The sequence below is a fragment of the Osmia lignaria genome, chromosome 15, assembly GCF_051020975.1.
Source record: "Osmia lignaria lignaria isolate PbOS001 chromosome 15, iyOsmLign1, whole genome shotgun sequence".
Classification (NCBI taxonomy): domain Eukaryota; kingdom Metazoa; phylum Arthropoda; class Insecta; order Hymenoptera; family Megachilidae; genus Osmia; species Osmia lignaria.
Window position 1 is genome coordinate 1,574,101 of NC_135046.1, and position 21,531 is coordinate 1,595,631.

The window sequence follows — 21,531 nt, forward strand, 5'->3', positions numbered from 1 at the left end:
TTCTTTTGCGAAGGATATCTTTTTTTTATTTTTTATTTTTTATTTTAATTACGTCTTCTCCGCCAAATATATTTTTAAATAAATAAAATGAGATTCTTAACGATTTACAAATACAGATCATTTCATGAAATGTAGAAGAAAAGAAACAATTGATTTTACCGATTACTTGGTAGACTTTCAATTACTAAACGAATTATCCTCGCCATGGCGTTCAATAATTACGAATGATCTTTTGTAATCACGTCGGGTAATAAATTAATTCGAAACGACCGGCATGTAGAACTTATGTTTCGGCGTGTCCCTGGTGTGTTTGAAGGGTGCCTGTTTCGCCTCTATGAGCGCTGCTGGACAGGGTCCCTTGTGTCTGGGCACGAATTCCTTCTTGTACATGCTGGAGGTGACAGTGGTACCATCGCCGAGACTGATATGAGACACATTGGACTGTCTCTTTACTCTTTCGACCTTCTGACTGGCGAAGTTCCCGTAATTTTTAGCTTCGCTGTGCGAATAGAATTTCCCACCAACGGTCAAATTGTCCTGTCGCACGATTCTCTGCGGACGCTCGTAAGTGGACGAAGCCCAAGGGTTCCCTTCCTTATTGCTACGGTGAAGAGATGTCAAACTTCGTCTATCGTTACTCTGACTCGAATTGCTAATGTATTGACCACTTTCAGCCAGGTTCGAGATGCTCTTCTTCTGATCAGCAGCTGTTGAAGAGATCGTGTGAAGAGCCTCCGTAGAGGAAGTAACCCCGCGCCTGTGGAGTACCGCGTTGGTCACATCCGCGGCCGACGAAGAGATCACATTTTTCCTGTGATGACTGGTCTTGGTGAAGGTACTGTCTAATTGCGATCTTTCCGATTGACCACTGATAGCCTGTCTAAACTCTGCGCTACTCGATTGATTAGAATTATAACGAGCCTGGCTGGAGATGGTATGGTGTTCGTGTTGCTGCTTCTGCCTGCTCGATGTCTGTCGCGACTCCACGTGTTGAGTATTCACGTAATCGCGTTTGCTGCTTTCTTGCTGCTGTCTTTCCAAATGTTTCAGGTGCTGCTCGGTGTGTCTGCTGTCTACCAGCTGCCCGCGATGAGTCTGGACATCGGTAGACGACTTGTCATCCAATTGACGTCGAGTTTGGCTGACATTCTGCGACCTTAGGTGTTCACTGGAGTGTACTCTCTGATGATGCTCGTTCGTATACTGGTGATTGTTCCTGGAATCTATCTGAGTATGATGTTGAACGTTCTGAGAGGATATACGTTCGGCAGCTTGAGCGGAAGTGATCTTCTTAGCTGTTGTAATCACCGTTCCGTTCTCCAGAATCTTGGATTCTGTGCTGACGTTTCTCTTGGTATCTGACTCCAGGCTGCTGATTTTTGCGGCGACCTCCTTGCCAGTGCGTTTAGTGAAGGTGTTGAAGTTCCTCTGATTGGCGGTGGAGATCATGGAAACGTCATCGCCGAGGGTGATCGAGGATTCCATATGGTGTCTGCGACTGACGGTCTTTCCAGCTGGTGAATCCTCCTTCTTGGTAGGCGCGAACATGTCTCTGTTGGTTGTTTTAGTTTCCATAGACGCGGTGCTGACTTTCAGATTGTCCTCGTGACGCTTGATCTCAGCGCGTTCTCCACGCACCACCGTGTAGGTAGATCTCTGCGAGGTGCTGTCTTGAAAGTCGCCGGTCATCTTCAGGTTATCCTCGCGACGAATTACCTCTGCCCTTTCGCCTCTCTTCGGGGTGAAATCATCTCGTGGTCTTCCTATGAAATCTCCCTCCGGCTTCAAATTGTCCGAGTGTTTGATGGGCGACCTTCTCTCCCCGGGTCCTTGAGGAGATTTCTGAGGACGCTCGAAGTCTCCTTCGGGTCGGAGATTGTCAGGGTGCTTCTTAACCGGTGTCCGTTCAACGGCGACGTGCGTGTAGTCGTCCTTGCGTCGCACGTCGATGAACTCACCCTCGATCTTCAAATTATCTTCCCGCTTCCTCATGTCTACCCTCTCGACCTTGGTAACCTTCTTGTAATCGTCCCTCGAACGACGAACGTCTATCTCTCCCTCCATCTTAAGATGATCTTCATGGCGACGTATTTCCATTCGTTCTCCATTAACGTGTCTGTAATCGTCCTTGGACGAAGGACTGACTTCCATTTCGCCTTCTGGTCTCAGATTATCCTGAGGTTTCCTAACAGGAGCACGTTCGCCTCGCTTGGGTGTGTAGTCGTCCTTCGGCACGATGTAGAAGTCGCCTTCTGGATGGAGGTTGTCCTCGTGACGAATCGGAGTACGTCTTTCGGCTGGACCTACCTTCTGAGGCGTTCGTTTGGTAAACTCACCTTCAGGGTGGAGATTGTCCTTGGGTCTCTTAACATCGGCGCGTTCTCCTCTCGTTGGAGTCTCTTGCCGAGGTCTTCCAGTGAATTCTCCTTCTAGGTGGAGATTATCTGGATGTTTGATGGGCGAGCGTCTCTCTGCTGGGCCAACTGGAGACTTCTGAGGCCTCTCAAATTCTCCTTCGGGTTTAAGATTGTCCTTGGGCTTCTTGACCGGTGCCCTCTCACCCTTGGTGGGCGTGGGCGCCTTAGGACGTTGCGCGAATTGTCCTTCAGGCTTGAGATTATCAGGGTGTTTAATGGGCGTCCTTCTTTCAGCGGGACCAACCGGAGACTTCTCTGGTTTCTCGAATTCTCCTTCAGGTCGAAGGTGATCTTCGTGTCTGACGATCTCGCTGCGTTCTCCACGAGTCACTCTGTAATCGTCTCGTCTTCGAATGTCAACGAATTCACCCTCCATTTTCAGATTATCCTCTCGACGAACAACATCAACGCGCTCCACCTTGGTGATGGTTTTATAATCGTCTCTGGACCTGTGGATGTCAATGTCACCTTCCATCTTCAAGTTGTCTCTGTGGATCACGATCTCGGTCCTCTCTCCTTTCGTGGGTTTGTAATCGTCCTTGGGCTTGCCAGTAAATTCACCCTCGGGTTTCAAATTGTCCTTGGGTTTCTTTTGTACCGGCCTCTCAGCACGTTTCGGAGTAAAGTCATCCTTGGGTCGTCCCGCGAATTCTCCTTCAGGATAGAGATTGTCTTCGTGACGTATCGGTGTTCTCCTCTCTGCCGGACCAACCGGAGATTTCTGAGGTCTCTGGAATTCTCCTTCCGGTTTCAAATTATCTTTCGGCCTGGTCACATCCGCTCGTTCACCTCTGACAGGCGCTTCCTCTTTAGGACGTCCAACGAACTCTCCTTCTGAACGCAAATTGTCCGGATGTTTGATGGGACTTCTCCTCTCAGCAGGACCAACCGGTTTCTTCTCTGGCCTCTCGAAGGTTCCTTCTGATTTCAAGTTATCCTTTGGCCTCTTTACGTCTGCCCTTTCGCCCCTCTTCGGCGCCTGTTCCTTCGGTCTTCCAATAAATTCACCCTCAGGTTTCAGATTATCCTCGTGTTTAATAGGTGTTCGTCTTTCAGCAGGACCAACGGGTTTCTTCTGTGGTCTCTCGAACTCTCCCTCCGGCTTCAAGTTATCTTCCGGTCTCTTGATCTCCGGCCTTTCCGCTCTCTTCGGCGAATAATCGTCTTTTGGACGACCCTCGAACGGACCCTCTGGTTTCAAATTGTCCGGATGCTTCACCACCTCCACGCGTTCTCCTTTCACGACTTTGAAATCGTCTCTGGTTCTCACATCCGTGAACTCACCTTCCATTCGTAAATTATCTTCATACTTGGTCACCTCTGCTCTCTCGCGAACCAGGAAATCGGTGTACTCGTCCCTGGATCTGTACGTCTCTATGTTTCCTTCCATACGAAGGTTGTCTGTTCGTTTGATGATGTCGACGCGTTCACCACGAACAGATACGAAGTCGTCCTTGGGTCTACCTTCGAATGGTCCTTCAGGTTTCAGATTATCCTCGGGTCTCTTCACGTCGGCACGTTCCCCTCTTGTTGGTTTGTAATCATCTTTTGGTTTACCAACAAATTCTCCTTCGGGTTTCAAGTTATCAGGATGCTTGATGGGCGTGCGCTTCTCAGCGGGTTTAACCGGAGTCTTTTGCGGTCGTTCAAACTCACCCTCTTGGCGAAGATTGTCCTGAGGTCTTTTCACGTCTGCCCGTTCGCCACGCTTTGGAGCTTCCTCCTTTGGCCTTCCAATAAATTCACCCTCGGGCTTCAAGTTATCAGGATGTTTAATGGGTGTTCTCCTCTCCGCTGGACCGATCTTCTTCGGTTCGGGTTTCTCAAACTCTCCTTCAGGGTAGAGATTGTCCTTGGGTCTCTTCACGTCAGCTCTGTCACCTCTTCGCGGAGCTTCCTCTTTCGGACGTCCGATAAATTCACCTTCCGGCTTCAAGTTATCCTTCGGTTTCTTAACCTCTGGCCTCTCAGCAGGCCTGTACTCTTCATGTTTCGGTCTTTCGAATTCGCCTTCCGTTTTCAAATTATCAGGGTGTCTGATAGGAGTACGCCTCTCTGCGGGTCCAACAGGTTTCTTCTCTGGCCTCTCGAAGGTGCCTTCTGGTTTCAGGTTGTCTTCCGGTCTTCTGACATCCGCTCTTTCGCCTCTGGTTGGCGTCTCTTCCTTTGGACGTCCAATGAATTCACCTTCAGGCTTCAGATTATCTTGCGGTTTCTTCACGATTGGTCTCTCAGCTGGTCTGAACTCTTCCGGTTTAGGCCTCTCGAATTCCCCTTCCGGTTTCAAGTTGTCGGCGTGTTTGATGGGAGTCCTCCTCTCAGCCGGTCCAACGGGTTTCTTTTCAGGTTTCTCAAACTCTCCTTCAGGCTTCAAATTGTCCTCTGGACGCTTGACTTCCGGCCTCTCTGCTCTCTTGGGAGAATAATCATCCTTCGGACGACCTTCGAATGGACCTTCGGGTTTTAAATTGTCAGGATGTCTCACGATATCGGCGCGTTCTCCTTTCACAACCTTGAAATCGTCTCTGGTTCTTACATCGGTAAATTCACCCTCCATTCGCAGGTTGTCCTGGTATCTCGTAACTTCCGCTTTTTCACGGATCACGAAGTCCGTGTATTCGTCCCTGGATCTGTAGGTTTCAATGTCTCCCTCCATTCGAAGGTTATCCGTATGCTTCACTATCTCAACTCGTTCACCACGAACGGGTTGATAATCGTCCTTAGGTCGGCCTTCGAACGGACCTTCAGGTTTCAGATTGTCTTCAGGTCTCTTAACCGGAGCTCTGTCTCCTCTGGTTGGAGTGAAGTCATCCTTGGGTTTGCCAACAAACTCTCCTTCCGGTTTAAGATTGTCTGGGTGTTTAATAAGTGTTCGTCTTTCGGCTGGACTAAACTTCTCTGGACGAGGACGTTCAAAGTCTCCTTCTGGTTTCAAGTTATCCTTAGGTTTCTTCACTTCGGGTCTTTCAGCAGGACGGTATTCTTCGTGATCGGGTCGTTCAAAGTCGCCTTCCGGTCTCAAGTTATCCGAATGTTTAATAGGTGTTCGCCTTTCAGCTGGACTAAACTTCTCTGGACGAGGACGCTCGAAGTCTCCTTCTGGTTTCAGGTTATCCTTAGGTTTCTTCACTTCGGGTCTTTCAGCAGGACGGTATTCTTCGTGATCGGGTCGTTCAAAGTCGCCTTCCGGTCTCAAGTTATCCGAATGTTTAATAGGTGTTCGCCTTTCAGCTGGACTAAACTTCTCTGGACGAGGACGCTCGAAGTCTCCTTCTGGTTTCAGGTTATCCTTAGGTTTCTTCACTTCGGGTCTTTCAGCAGGACGGTATTCTTCGTGATCGGGTCGTTCAAAGTCACCTTCCGGCCTCAAGTTATCCGAATGTTTAATAGGTGTTCGTCTTTCAGCTGGACTAAACTTCTCTGGACGAGGACGCTCGAAGTCTCCTTCTGGTTTCAAGTTATCCTTAGGTTTCTTCACCTCGGGCCTTTCAGCTGGACGGTATTCTTCGTGATCGGGTCGTTCAAAGTCGCCTTCCGGTCTCAAGTTATCCGAATGTTTAATAGGTGTTCGTCTTTCCGCGGGGCCCACCCAAGGCTTCTCTGGTCTTTCGAACTCACCCTCAGGATATAAATTGTCTTGAGGTCTCTTAACCTCTGGACGTTCAGCTCTCTTCGGAGAAAAGTCGTCCTTTGGTCTTCCTTCGAAGGGACCCTCAGGTTTCAGGTTATCCTCTGGACGTTTCACGTCAGCTCTTTCACCTCTGGTAGGTTTATAATCATCCTTTGGACGCCCTTCGAAGGGACCTTCCGGTTTCAAATTATCTTGAGGCCTCTTAACCTCAGGACGTTCTGCTCTCTTCGGAGAGAAGTCGTCTTTTGGTCTTCCTTCGAAGGGACCCTCAGGTTTTAGGTTATCCACTGGACGTTTCACGTCAGCTCTTTCACCTCTGGTAGGTTTATAATCATCCTTTGGATGCCCTTCGAAGGGACCTTCTGGTTTCAAATTATCTTGAGGCCTCTTAACCTCAGGACGTTCTGCTCTCTTGGGAGAGTAGTCGTCCTTTGGTCTTCCTTCGAATGGACCTTCCGGTTTTAAGTTATCCTCCGGACGTTTCACGTCAGCTCTTTCACCTCTCGTTGGTTTATAATCATCCTTCGGACGTCCCTCGAAGGGACCTTCAGGACGAAGGTTATCATAATGTTTAATAGGTGTTCTTCTTTCCGCAGGTGTGAATGGAACGCGTTCTCTGTCTGGGAAAGCACCTTCAGGGAACAAGTTATCCGGATGACGAACGATGGCCGCCCTTTCACCAGGACCATAAGGTACAGGCGTAGGTCTTTCGAATTCTCCTTCAGGAAACAAATGATCCGAGTGTCTGATAGGAGTACGCCTCTCACCAGGAGTGTACACGTCCCGGGGATGATCTTCAAATTCTCCTTCAGGGAACAAATGATCCGGGTGTCTGATAGGAGTACGCCTCTCACCAGGAGTGTACACGTCCCGGGGATGATCTTCAAATTCTCCTTCAGGTCGGAGATTGTCCTGAGGTCTTTTAACTTCTGGACGTTCTGCGGTTTTCGGTGTAAAGTCATCTTTCGGTCGTCCTTCGAACGATCCCTCGGGTTTCAAGTTGTCCTGAGGTCTTTTTACATCTGGACGTTCTGCTCTCTTAGGTGAGTAATCGTCCTTTGGTCTTCCCTCGAATAGTCCTTCAGGTTTCAGGTTATCCTGAGGTCGTTTTACATCAGCCCGTTCACCCCTTGTTGGTTTGTAATCATCCTTTGGACGTCCTTCGAAAGGACCCTCAGGACGAAGGTTGTCTTCAGGTCTCTTTACTTCTGGACGTTCAGCACGTTTTGGAGAATAGTCATCCTTTGGACGACCTTCAAACTGACCTTCAGGACGAAGGTTGTCTTCAGGTCTCTTTACTTCCGGACGTTCAGCACGTTTTGGAGAATAATCATCCTTAGGTCGTCCTTCAAATGGTCCTTCAGGCTTCAAATTATCCTGTGGTCGTTTGACATCAGCTCTTTCGCCTTTGGTAGGCATATAATCATCCTTAGGTCGTCCTTCAAATGGTCCTTCAGGTTTCAAATTATCCTGTGGTCGTTTGACATCAGCTCTTTCGCCTCTAGTAGGCATATAATCATCCTTAGGTCGCCCTTCAAAGGGACCTTCGGATTTCAAATTATCTTCCGGTCTCTTAACTTCAGGTCTCTCTGCGCGTTTCGGTGTGAAATCATCCTTAGGGCGTCCTTCGAAAGGACCTTCCGGTTTCAGATTATCCTGTGGTCTCTTTACTTCTGCTCTTTCACCTCTGGTTGGCACGTAATCATCCTTCGGCCTTCCTTCGAAAGGTCCCTCTGGTTTCAGATTATCCTTGGGCCTCTGTGGTTCCGGTCGCCTGGTTATAGCCGGCACAACGTAGTCGTCCTTCGTTTGGGGTACACCTTCGAAAGGTCCTTCGGATTTCAAATTGTCATCTCTTCTAATCACAGCTGTGCTTCGGTAATCAGTTTGATCAAAACTTTTATATTCTTCCTGCGTGGTCGTGGTGCTCTCCATTGTATCGGTCTTGCTGTAAAACCGGTCATCTTCGTCCGTGTAGGTGATTCGTCGTCGAGGCTGCCTCTCGACGTTATCGTAGCTATGGAAATCCTCTTTGAGATGAGAGGTACCCTGTGACATTCAGATTTGCCGTTCGATAAGGGATACAGATAACTAAGACAACAGGCACTAGATCAGATAGATAGTTACCGTGAATTCACCCTCTCCCACTGTGAGGTTGTCCGTTCGCTTGATGATCTCGGCCCGTTGTACGGTTCGATGATCGATGTACTCGGATCTTGCAGTGGTTTCGTCGATAAATTCACCCTCGACCTTCGTGTAGGTGTTGCGGCGTATAGGGGTTGGTCGTTCGCCGGGTGTTCCGGTAAACACCAGCTCCGTGGTGGTAGTACCTATACATTCGATAACGAATTATTAATATGCTGTAACTACAAGGTGTTAAAAAATACCCTGAAGACCTCTACACAGCTGGATAGATCACGGAAAATCGAAGTGAAAAGTTTTGTAGCAGTTTTCGATGGGATCAGTAGTTTAGCCATATTTCGTTGTTGAAAATTGAAAAATTGACCAATCAGCCGCGCCGCTGAGCATCACGCTTACGCATGCGTCGAGTGCAAATAATTTGTTTATTTGTCTGTTTGTCTGATTTTTCGTGATCTATCCAACGGTGTAGAGGTTTTCAGAGTATTTTTTAACACCCTGTATACTATACATTATTACACTGTAACTATAAATTACTAACTGTCGAATTCTCCCTCAGGTCGGAGATTGTCCTGGGGTCTCCTGACTGGTGCACGATCTCCATACTTGGGAGCTTCCTCTTTGGGCCTTCCAATGAATTCACCTTCCGGCTTCAAGTTGTCCTGTGGCTTCCTCACCGGCGCTGTCTCCCCTCTCGTCGCCACGTAATCGGTTCGTCTTTGTCCGATGAAATCTCCTTCCAAACGAAGATGGTCTTCATGGTGATATATGGTCTGTCTATCAACCCTTTTCTCATCGAATTCTTCACGGTAAGAACTCACCGCCTGTATCGGCTCGTCACGAGGAAGATCCAAGTGATCTTGAGGTAAATTGTGCGGGCAACGATGTCGTCTAAAAAAATTAAAATAATCTTTTGTAGGTGAAAACTTTTAGGAGCGACTGTAGCTCTCCCTCAAACTGATGTCACGGGAAAATCCTAATTGGACGTCAACCCTAATTCCACGATTGTTCGCGAATATTCATGCACGTCGTCTATAGTGGATTACCACCGTTAAACCATTGATAAACTGGTGAGTATTACAGTGGTGAACGTCAGCACAGTCACGTGCGTGATCATTCTACTAGAAACACGAGTTGCATGTTACCCCTTTCATGATCGCTTTGGTAGATTCCGTGCGCGCCGTACGTTGCTAGATAAGTCTAATTGAAATACGTATCGAGCGAATGCATACTATCCATCGGATTACTCGTTTGATCAAATAAATATACATATATAGGGTGCTTTCAATCAAACTACGTCAATAGAGAATGACACATCGGAATGATCTATAGCTTCAGAGACTTTTAATTTAAAATTTATCTTATCTTCTCTTTAAAACGCCAGTTAATGTATTAATCGAGTCATCGCGACCCAATTTGCAAGTCTTTGCAAGCTGATCCATCATCGTCCTTGACCTAATCAGAGATCGATCGTATCAGCAAAGAATCGCTTTCAGCTTCATTGTCGTCAACTTCGACTAACCTTCGAGTGATTCTATATAAGGTAAGATGGGCATTATTTATCAATACCATCTCGATATCCTTGATTTTTCGACCGAACAATGATTATCCTTCGCGTCAAGACACGATCGCCTTAAATTCGAAACCGTGATCACCTTGCTCCGAGAGAACTTGTGTCATCGAGCACGAATAAGGAAGAAGAACGAACGACCGATCACGATTGGATAGGAACAACATCCCTTAAAAGGGTTTCTCTGGTGTCCCAGTTTTTTCAATGCATGCGTGCACCCTTGGACTCCCTTTACGAGGTGCCCCGTGGGGAATGATTGACGGTGAATCATTATTATGTAAATGCGAACATATATTTTATTAACCATGATGAGAGTCATCAATGACGAAATAGGTACGATAAAGATGGAGAAAGGAAAGGATGCTGGCTAAAAAAGGAAAGGGAATAAATTGAATGGTAATTCAGAGTTCGAGCCGAAGCTAAAGTCACTCGCGTTAATTTACATCTTTAACCACGTCGCGTTTTGTATTCCAACTTCGTTAACTCGCTTCGAAAGTGGGTCGCGTCGCGATGTTCAATTGAAACGAACGTATCTCGGATAAGGTAAATTGATTCGTGCTGAAAACGGCTCTTTGGGGAGTAATCGTAAACCTACCGATGCTCCTTGCTACTCTTCAGGGTCTAATTTAACGTATGGGAAACGTTCCCTGCGTAAACATTATTTCAATTAAATTTACCTCAATGTCAACGTTTCTATGATAATGAGCTTTAGAATGAAACTTCTTACATACCCGCAGGTGCACAGTTCGCAGATGCACTGCTCCTTCAGAGGAATCTTCGACAGTATGTCGGGTATCTTTCCAGGCTGGACGCTGTCCTCGTCCAAGGAATCTGGAGTCTGATCACCTCTCTTCGGTTTGTCCTCCGGTCGAGTCGGTTTTTCAGGAACCGCAGCCGATTCCTGGCGACTCGGTTTACCTGCAGCAGGTTTGCTTGACGGGGAAACATAATCGCGCGGCTTTTCCGGTGATCTTGCCCTGGTCCCAGATGGTCTGTTCAACAAAAACACATCACAGTCGATTACACTAGAACTACCGACGTTTGGTGCACACTTATTTTTAAGTTGAAAATAATGTATGCTGCTAAATAGATAAAGGATGAAATATAATTTAATATATACATTCATTCCTTAGCTTGATAACAGTCAACGTACATTTCAACAAAAATACCTCGATAAAATTTATAATTTAAGATAGGAAACTGGAAACAAGTCATTTTGATCCCTTTGGTTGTTCTAGTGTTAAGGACATTCTCATTTATTTTATGGCGAAGAAACTTCAATTTTTTTCGGACATTCTGTATACCTTCTTGTTTCGACAGGACTTTGTTCGCGTTTCGTAGGTCGACTCGGTTTCCCTGCAGCTGGTATCGGTTTCGGTCGATCGTCCTCCCGGAGTCCAGGGATTCCTCGAGGATATCCGGGTCGTTCTGGTGAGCTTTTTCGCGGGGTATCGTGGGGTGTACTGGTGGTGAATCTGTCGTACCGGGCGTCGTCAACGACATCCCGGGCTACCATACTAGTCACCTGCACTTTGTCGATGAAATCGCTCGTTGATTTAGTGACATCTCTCTGCGAACAGCATAGAATTTATCAAATTATTTTCGTATTAGTGAATATGAAAGTCTTTCCTTTGTAAATTTGAAGAGCGGAACGTTTCCGAGTCACTGCCACTTTCAGCGACACGAAATGAAATTCGTCGCCGATTATTATCGTTCACGAGAGTATGCAATTAATACTTTGGTATACAGAAAATTAATCGCCTTGCTGTTCACGATTAGTCACGACACGAGTACCACCTTTCTCGTTGGAAACGCGAAACTCGACTCGCGTCAGGAACGCAGAGATCGCCGGAATTTCATGGAAACGTAATCTTTTGTACGGACTTCCGTCTCGCATCGGTGATTCTTCGTTTAAACCATCCTGGCATAGCTCGAACCAGCGTCAACCAAATAATTATACAAATTCCAATGTTCTATAATCAAATCCGGTATCGGTGAAATTATAATAATTTTTGCAAGCTACCGTAAAGGTAAGGAAACTAAACGAGGCGAATAGCAGCTCGTTTTCCTTGCCATCGTTTCGTTAATTATCGACATGAAAGACGGCGTATAATAAATACCGCCAGGTATCCTAGATTAAAAACGACGTCCACGCTTAGCTGAACGGAATGCAGGTAATACGAGATGAACACGGGTGCCATTTATGCACACGCCAGCATCGTATCGCATAACCAGAGATTCTTTTGCTCTCCGGACCCACTGGACGGGGATTCTGTTTCGTCTTTGAGACTCGACCAAGGTGTCAAACGCGTTAGATATCTATAATTTCCCTCGAACAAATTGGTAACTCTCATATTATGGCCTTTAATTAAAATTATTAATAATTAAAATGTACAAAATGCATTGAAACGAAGTCGTTGAAAAATACTGATATTCCATCGTGTTCATTGTAGAAACGCTGCAAACGGTGACATCATTCACCAGTTTGGTCATTGATAGTTCACCTTGACAGAGAGATTGAGTTGTTTCGAATATGAACGAATGGCAATAAAAATGTTGCGATGCTCAAGCAGAGATAATCGTGGTGATCCAGTATAGAGAGGTCAAGTAAAATCGACCGTGCTGATCGTGGCATGAAATTCAATTGGTTCCGTATCGAACAGACGGCCGATGACATCACTTCCAAACTTGGTTACAGTGTTTCATGGTAATTGTTCGAACCGTGTGGCGTGCATTCGATTAAACTCAATTGCAGGTGTTCTCAAACCAGAATTTGATGACATGAAACTATTGCGAAATACCTTTTGTGGTATATCAAATAAACGTATCATCGATATTCTATACGTATAGAAAATGGCTGGCTGCCAATTTCACTGAACAATAACCAATTTCGAAACGCATAAAGTCTGAAACGATTTGATGACATAAAACGTATCGGAAAATGGCACTTGTGGTATATCAATTGAAAGCTTAAAGTCTAATAAAAACGACTACGTAAGAGTTTTGTTGATATTGATATAAAATGTTTCGTCGTCGTAACAACTCGAGATGAGGTCACTACCAAAGTATGAACACGATTATTATCGTTTTACGTACGCTCGATTGAAGTCGATTGCAGGTGATTGCAGTTGCGTGCACACGACACGAGCCACCGTGGTGGATTCCTCTGTCTCTTATTAGCCGTCTGTTCGAACAGACGTTCGCACCCATTTCATCGCACCCCATTATTATTATTCTCGTACACACGATCGACTCCGAGTCAGCTTAATAATTATTTACATCGTCTAACATGAAATCTATTTGCGTACATTATTGAAGCAGAGGAATTTCAAGCTCGAAAAAAATATATATATTTTCGTACAGGCTAATCTATTTCTCTGAAATAGATTAATAGATAATTAAATCATTCGTACTTCCTTGTCTGGCAACATCGATCATGGGACACGGAAAATAAAATGTCACACACGCTAAAGGCCCCTCTTCATCCATAATTGGAATATAAACAGCATACGTTTATCGTAAACGTAAACGTAATCGACGTGTTTCGCGATCGAAAAGGCGTTACATGACTGGACGCTATAATTAGTACCAATGCTAATTGTAAACAAAACGCAGACTCGACTTTTTTGTGACACCTTTGACAAGCGAATAGGAAACAGAGATTCGTCTTGTCGAAGATCATTTGAACATTACGTCAACTTTATTTCCAAGTGAACAACACCGGAGAACCTATGACCTTAGCCTGGTTTGGAAGTGAAAGTAACGAGACCGTGCCTCTTCCGCGAGGTGTGCAACCCGACATGTTTCACTTTATTTCCTTTACATCGACACCATTGTAACACGATTATAGCGTGTCATTCGATTTATCAGACGAATAACAATGAATTAGTTAATTAGCTTCTAAATGACGAAGATTTAGAGAAGTTCAGTACCGATTTTGGAAGATTTTCTTCAAAGATTAGAAGAAATTTCGGACCATTAAAATCATAAGGAGGTTAATAGAATAATAAACGAATCAAGAGAGGAGATAAAGAAATTGCCCACGAACTTTGCCTCGAACTGAATGAAACGCACAAACAATGATTTAATGACGTACATTACGTTGGAATTATCTCAAGCGCGCGATTGCTACAGACCGAATTCATGCAACGAAAGAACAAGAAAGCATTGTCCAAAATGGTACAACCTACTCTCTGTGTAGTAAATGAAGAGATTGACTAATAGGCTGTCTCATTACTCACCAATTCTTCCCGCGTGTCCGTCGTAAATTCGCTGATGACACGTTCCTCGACAACATCGCGGACGTCCTGCACCGAGGTGAAACTGGACGATTGATCGATTACGTAAGAACTCTGAACCACCTCAATATCAGTCTTATCATCCTTAACATCCCTTACATCCGTCACCTCGTGTTTAACAATGGAAATATTGGTATCATCTTTTCTCGGAGCTGAAGGGATCGGTTTGTCGTCTTTAGGCTTAGGGGACAATTCTTTCGGCCCCTTTTTATCGTCTGTGGGTTTCTTCTTTTGGTCCTCAGGTTTTTCGTACACGAAGGAACCATCCCAGGTGGACTCACCAGGTTTGGTTGGTCTCGTGGACCTGTCCCATTTTTCAGGACTCTTGACACGATCTTCAAGAGACTTTTTTCTATCTTTAGCCTCGGTAGGAGTTTTCTTCTCGTCAATTTCACGAACGATCGTCGTAGAAACTTTGGTATCTTCAGGGTGTTTGTCCTTGGGTAACCGAGGAGTTTCGCGTCCAGGTATTTTTCCAGGTTCAATGGGACTCCTTTTATCGTCAATTTCATGAAGATATGTGGTGGAAAATTGCGAGTCTTTAGTTGTATGTTCGAGAGTGCTAGAAGAGACGAATTCGGATTTTTGAACGTCCCTGGAAATGTCCTCCAGAGTGATAGATTTTTCAGTGAAATAGCTTGAATCTTCAGGTTTTCTAGTGTCAGTAGGTGGCTTTTGACTTGGTTTCTTAGAAACATCTGTCGGTGTTTTATCAGCTAGTTTTTCGTACACAAACGAGCCATCCCAAGTGGAGGCGCCAGGTTTCGAAGGTCTGATAGATCGATCTCCCTTATCAGGACTCTGGGGACGTTTCTGAGTGGACTCAGGTTGGTGTTCCAAGGATTTCTCAGTACCTTTGGGTTCTTCGATCGTCACAGTCTTCCGGGTACTCGTAGGCACACCGTCGCGGATGATGACCGTTTCCATGGAAGTAGTAGAATAGTCAAGGTTAGACGAGTCTGAGTAGTTCTCATGAGTCGACTGTTCCACGACGACGAAGGATTTGTCGAAAACCTCGGAAGTACTGGATATCCGCGTATCCCGAAGATCCAGAGTGGTATCGTTGACGTGTCTCCTCGAGGATGGTACAGGACTCTGTCTGGACTCTGGTCGAGGCCTATCAGACTCTCTACTGGGTGGTCTCCTGGTATCTGGTGATTTCTCCACCACAAAGGTTCCATCCCACGTAGAAGCACCAGATTTGGTCCACCTGGTGTCCCTTCCCTTTGGTGTTTCCGGTCTGCTGGGTACACCGTCCACTTTCGTGTCGTGCACCTCGTTGATGGAATTGTCCTCTGATACGTCGCGGATGATCGCGGTGTCCGTGGGTCTCCTTACGTCGGTTACTCGACGGTCAGGTGCTGGTGGTTTCTCGCGAACGAAGCTTCCATCCCACGTAGAAGCACCAGATTTGGTCAACCTGGTGTCCCTTCCCTTAGGTGTTTCCGGTCTGCTGGGAACACCATCCACTTTCGTGTCGTGCACCTCGTTGATGGAATTGTCCTCTGACACGTCGCGGATGATCGCGGTGTCCGTGGGTCTCCTTACGTCGGTTACTCGACGGTCAGGTGCTGGTGGTTTCTCGCGAACGAAACTTCCATCCCACGTGGACTGACCAGGTCTATAATACCCAGGTGACCTGTCGCGCGTGTGTTTCTCTGGAGTCTGTCGCCGAGATGTGCCTCCTTCGGAATCTTCCTCGAGAATAGTCTCAGAGACGGAAGTCACCTTTTCAGTCTTCTTCTTTTCATCGCTGGTGGCGTACTCGACGACGTAGGACGTCGAGACGGATTCCGATGTACTGGAAACGTTTTGCTCCTCCGTCACGTCTTCGACATCCACGGAATCGTGTCGTTTCTCACTTCTCCTGACCACAGTGTCACCCTTCGATGTTTTCTGCGGTTTTTCCTGTACGAATTGACCATTCCAGGTGGATTCTCCAGGTCTGACGGTGCGTCTAATCGGTTTTCCATCGATGTAAACCTCCTCGCTGACGTTTCTACGCTCCTCGGATAGAAACCTGGACGATTCTGTGCCGCCTTGCACCACGTGAACAACATTCGATGATTTCTTCTCGTAAGAACCATCCAAACTTTTCTCTTTGAAGTCTGATCTCTGCGTCGACTCGATAACGTTGTCTGCTCCAGGGTGATGGAAGACAGAATCGTCTGAAACGTTTCTTCTCCTGGATTCAGGGGTTTTTTCTATCACGAAAGTGCCATCCCAAGTCGAATCACCTGGCCTGTTGTATCTACTCGAGTCCTTCGACTGCACCTCTGTCGTGATTATCTGTTTCTCTCCGGATTTATCCAAACTCGAAGAAATTTGTTCGCGACTCGTCGAACAGACGTCTGTATAAGCTTCGTCGACGACGATCTTCGAGTCGTGGATCACCGTTGACGAAGAAACTCGTTCAGAGACTTCAGCTTTTGAAACCGTATGATCTACTTTCCCTTTTTCCACTCTGGTCGTCTGTTTCTCCTTAACCGGTGATGGACTTTCGACGATAAACGTGCCGTCCCACGCAGATTGTCCAGATTTGCTGAAACGCGAGACGTCGGTCTTCGCGACGCTCTTCGCGGTGCTTTCGCCGGAAGAAGAGTCCAGTACGATCTTGTCGCTGATAGTCCTGACGTCATCGGAGAATTTAACTCGACCCTGATCAGAAGGTACGACCATGGTCTCGTGCTCCACGTTGCGGGTCTGCGAGGCCGTCACTCGTCCATTGTCGTCCACTTTCTCGCCCGCCTCCTGGATCTTTGACGTACTTGAAACCGTCTGGCCATCCTTCGTCGTCGCCTCGTACGTTTCTTTGCTAGATTGTTTACTCTCCATCGATTTAGACGACGTCTGTATCTGTGGTACCTGTTGTTCACCGTTCACGGTACCGTCGGAGACCATCTTCGTCGACGATCGACCTTGATGACGGTCCTCCACGATCGTGCTCGAGGACACTGACTTCTGAACGCTTTCTGCACGCGATTCGCTGCGAGTTTGAATCTCTGACGAACTACTGACTCTTTCAGACGTGAGACAAACATCGAGGTCCTTGTTTCGTGCATTATCCTCGATCATCGACCTACCTTGTTTCACGGACTGTACCTGTTCTTCCTTGATGAAATCCTGGGATGTTTTCCCTGATTTATGAGAGGACATCGTCTGACCTACGGTCTGCGGAGGTGTTTCGATAATCTTGACGATGTTACCCTTGGAATCCATGATCACTTCACGACTCGCACTGGTTACCTCGAACACGCTGCTCTTCGACTCGCTCTCCACCACTTGTCGCGCCTCCTCGACGAAACTCGTCGACGACACGACTTCCACCGTCTCGACGGTGGTCATGTCGCTCGACGAACTCGTCGCCACTTCCTTTTTCGACGTTTTATTTTTCTCGTTCGCGCCACTCGTTGTTTTCTTGCGTATAGTCATTTTCAAACACTTGTTCGCTCGCAGTCTTGCTTCTCATACGAATATCTAACTCGCGCACAAATACTGAAAAAAAAAAAAAAAGAACAAAGGCAGCAAGAAGCGTATTGAAATCTGTTTACGATCGGTAAGCGTTAAAGAAGAAACACACAACGTTTAAGCGTCGATCTCTCGGGCCGAACTGAAGCTTCACCACGACTGGCCCCGTTTACAAACTCGTTTCTCTTCGTCCCTGAAGACTCGCGTATGCATACCCGCGATTCGCTATTCCCCACTCTGCCTCTTTATGGCGGGAGTTTAACTAGTCTCTCTCGGTGCAGAACGTCCAAGAAGAAGAGGAAAGCTTATTGTAACGATGCTCTCGGTCCAGCACCGTGTGTCGTTGTGGCATCGACGGTTACTCGGTGGCCCTAGTTGACCACACGGTAACTCTCAGTCACGGTTGCTCTCAGTCGCTACCATTAAATAGGCATATAAGGCCGATTCGATCACCCTACCTTCTTTCTTCTCTCTTCAGACTCTCTTCAACGTTCGCAGAACCTGGATTCTTTATTGTACATACACCGTTCGCGTGGGTCGAGATATACGATTTTCCGTCTCTTTTCGTTTCTTTCCGTCCGCAACGAGACCTTTCGGTCACCGGTGTGGACGAAACTTCGTAAAAGAACCAGAATTTGTTATTTTTCAAAATTATACCGCGCACATTTTCGAAGCAAGCGAGAAATAAAAATACACAATTCTTCACTCTCACTGGAGAGCATGGGCGATTACACGTAAGCGAAGAAAACGCTGTTCGAAGTGTTATCACAGGCAGAACGTAGTTGTAGGCGTACAACACATGACACGTTTGACGTTTACTCTTTCCGCTTTCTGTCGTAGAAAATTACGTCGACTCTACTAGGAAAGCGATTGCAATTTTCCATTGGCTGCTTCTCAACCACAATCATTTTCATAGCATTAATAGAATATCAAAGATTGCATTTCGTACAAAAAAAAAGGAAAAATAGCAAAGTATCAAAATGCTAATAAACAGTAGCATTACATTACTCATTATCACTACCAATGACTCTATCTCTGTTGATAAGTGACTTTAACCGATGAATACACTTGGATTGTAAATCTTTTTCCTTGTTGGTTTAATGATGTTTTGTCTTCGTCTTTTCTGGAAAAATATTTCGCAACAGAGGATGAATACAAAATGAGAATGAGACTAAAAAGAGAGGGGGGGGGACACCTTCGAGGAACCGGTCTCTCGTGATGTCTCGATGTAAACTGGGCGATGACGTAGCTTACAGATCAGCGACGACCAGCATCGTTTTCTCTTAAAGTATCCCAGCGCTTTATCAATTCGTTCATCTATACGTTCCTAATTAACACCTTGATCAAATTTTGTACACGTCATTCAGCTGGAATATAATCCAATAATCGTTATTTTCACGTGGATGCAGTGGCTGATTGCAGCGTCGGCAGTGTTGTTAACGAGCCAGCAAACTCAAAGGAGTTATCGTGAAATTGGCTCTGGTACCGGCGTAATTTATCGCCAGAAATCGCGACTCCCCAGGAGAGACTTATTGCCAACGTCGCGTCGTTCCTAAAATCGTGCAGACTAACCGCAACCCTTTTGCTATCAACCACTTATGTGTACATGAATGAATCTCGAGCGCTGTGATGGTGTGGTGACCAGCCGATTATTTAACGAGGACAGTAATTCTTGCGTATCGTGACGTTAATGTCGTCGATTCGTAATTACCGAGGATTACAAAAAAATGAGTAAGAATTCGCACAGGCTTGGTGCGGGAAAAATGACTCGGTGATGTAACAGGAAATGCGATCACGATGTCCTTCGAAGCGATACGTGCGATTTATTGAAACGACAAGATCGTTAAATTATCCACGGATTGACACGTAGACAAGGTATGCAATGCGTTGCAGTATCGTGTCCGTAGCATTCTTCTTCCAAGATTTTCTTGAAAAATTGACTCGCTCATCAGGCTATTTTTATCCCCGTTCCAAAAAGATGGAACTGCAACGAATATGTTTGAGTTATGAGTAATAACAGAGAGGGCCAGATAAGGAGACTCGAGGCTCTTGTTTCGCGAATTCATCATCCAGTGTTGCAGGACCAGTACCAAAAAAATATCGGGGACACGGAGAGTGCATACGATTGATCCCGATTCCAGACGATCTCGATTAAGGAGCGAAAGTACCACACCCGTGTGCAAACGTTTCCCGTAAAAAGTGTTGTCAGGTCATGGCGTGGGCAGGAACCGTGCAAGTATCGCCAGCCGAGACCAACTTCGATGCCCCGTATTTGGTGAACACGTTGAAATACGTAGGCGAACCGGTCGTCCGCGTCATCCGTGGACCAACCGATACACAAACGACCAATGATACCCATTACGTTCGGGTAGAAACACTATCGAACGATTCTTCTTCTTCTATTAGCAAGGTAAACGTACGTGGAACCTCTGTTCAATGAGTCATTCTTCTGAAACGTTGCTCATTCACCTGTACTTAATTATTTCGTTTTTCTCTGTTCATCGATGAGAACTGTAGCAGACGAATTCAGATGTCTTAAAGTGTATCAGAAAAAAAAAATGAGTAAAAATATGACGAATGATTCATGAATTGCATTTGAATTCGACGAATAAAAAGAACAAATGACCTTTGTTCGATGAATTCACGTGATCCATTTGCGTTTACACGCGAAGAAGGTCGCGATCGAATTCCATCGCAGCGTCACGCCGCGATGCCTTAATCAGCGTGTTTTTTGAGAGCGCTGCGTATCGAAAGGTGACGTACGATGCTTCGAAATCGATCGTTTCTCACGGTTCGTACACCATCGATATTTATGGTCAACAGGGTTAAGTAAGTATTCGAAGGAAAAATTAAAGTCAACCGCCTTGCGTAAATCAGGCTACCCATTTGTAAGTTTCCCTATTGCCTAACCAGAAAAGACTCTCGTGGCATTTTTTTTTTAATAATGGATCGCGAAATAATGAAGCACGGCTACGATCCTTCTTTCCTGACATTAATTAACGTCAAAAAAAAGTTCATTTTGTAAAAATGAAACGACGTTACTTTGACCTTTATTCCGGGTTCAACGTTCCATCGATCTTCGCGTGAATCGGCCCCTTGGAAAGTAACGACCAATTAAAATACCATCCTCGAATTTTTCCTATCGAAATTATATACTGTACGCTGTTGCATTCGAGGCTAAAGACCCATAAACGGGCATACGAATTTGCCCATCGGACTCGGTGCAATAGAAACGAATGATGCGAATGCATTTGCAGTCCGTGATGTCATGGATCGTTTCGTTCGGCCGTCTCACGTGTAAGAACGCCGGATAATCCTCAATACAACGATAAATATTCCAGAACGTTTGCAAAGTCCATCGAGATAAGTACTTATGTAGTTCAGCGTGCGTAAGTGGACGAGAGCACACGTTTCTCCGTATACAGAGTGTACCATAACACGTGGCCATGTTTTACATTGGCAGGCGCTAATATTAACATTTTTCGGGAAACTATCGACCTATTGACCTATATATTGGGTAAATGTGAACGCACGCGAGGTCCATCTTGTTTGTAATGAATTTCATGGAGAATCGTGCCAGTACACGGTGAAAATGTATATACATATATGTCTTTGGCATTGCGGATGCGGTTACCAAAGAGAGAGTATTGATGAAACAACAGAAAGTGCGAGGAATACAGTACTGAAAGAATGATCAAATTCTCTAATTACTTATATACAGTTTACATAGTCATCCTAGATTTGTTAAGTTCTATAATCGTTTTAAATACAATTTTCATTCCGCTATAGAAAATCGTATACTATCAGTACCATGAATGATAGAAGTAAAACTCTGGTGAAAATCGATCGCAATTGTCGTATGAATGTACACCGTGACATTCAAAATATCGCGTAATTCAAGAATAATTCAAGAATAGAATCAAATACACGAGGTTACTGTACAGACATCGATACAATAATTCCACTTTCATCTCTCTTCTTCTTTTCACTGATAATATGTTTAATTGC

The 21,531-nt window shown here is 45.7% G+C and overlaps 1 protein-coding gene across 1 annotated transcript; it reads right to left on the reverse strand.

The window, feature by feature from the left end:
- Positions 1–21: 21 nt before the first annotated feature.
- Positions 22–18,132, reverse strand: Sdb (SAXO downstream of blistered). Its single transcript, XM_034315644.2, has 6 exons — positions 13,999–18,132; positions 11,062–11,327; positions 10,489–10,749; positions 8,729–9,078; positions 8,176–8,378; positions 22–8,097 (listed from the first exon to the last, which is right to left on the reverse strand). Exons 1-6 carry the CDS (start codon positions 17,485–17,487, stop codon positions 256–258), a joined length of 12,411 nt encoding a protein of 4,136 aa, XP_034171535.2. The 5' UTR covers positions 17,488–18,132; the 3' UTR covers positions 22–255.
- Positions 18,133–21,531: the final 3,399 nt, after the last annotated feature.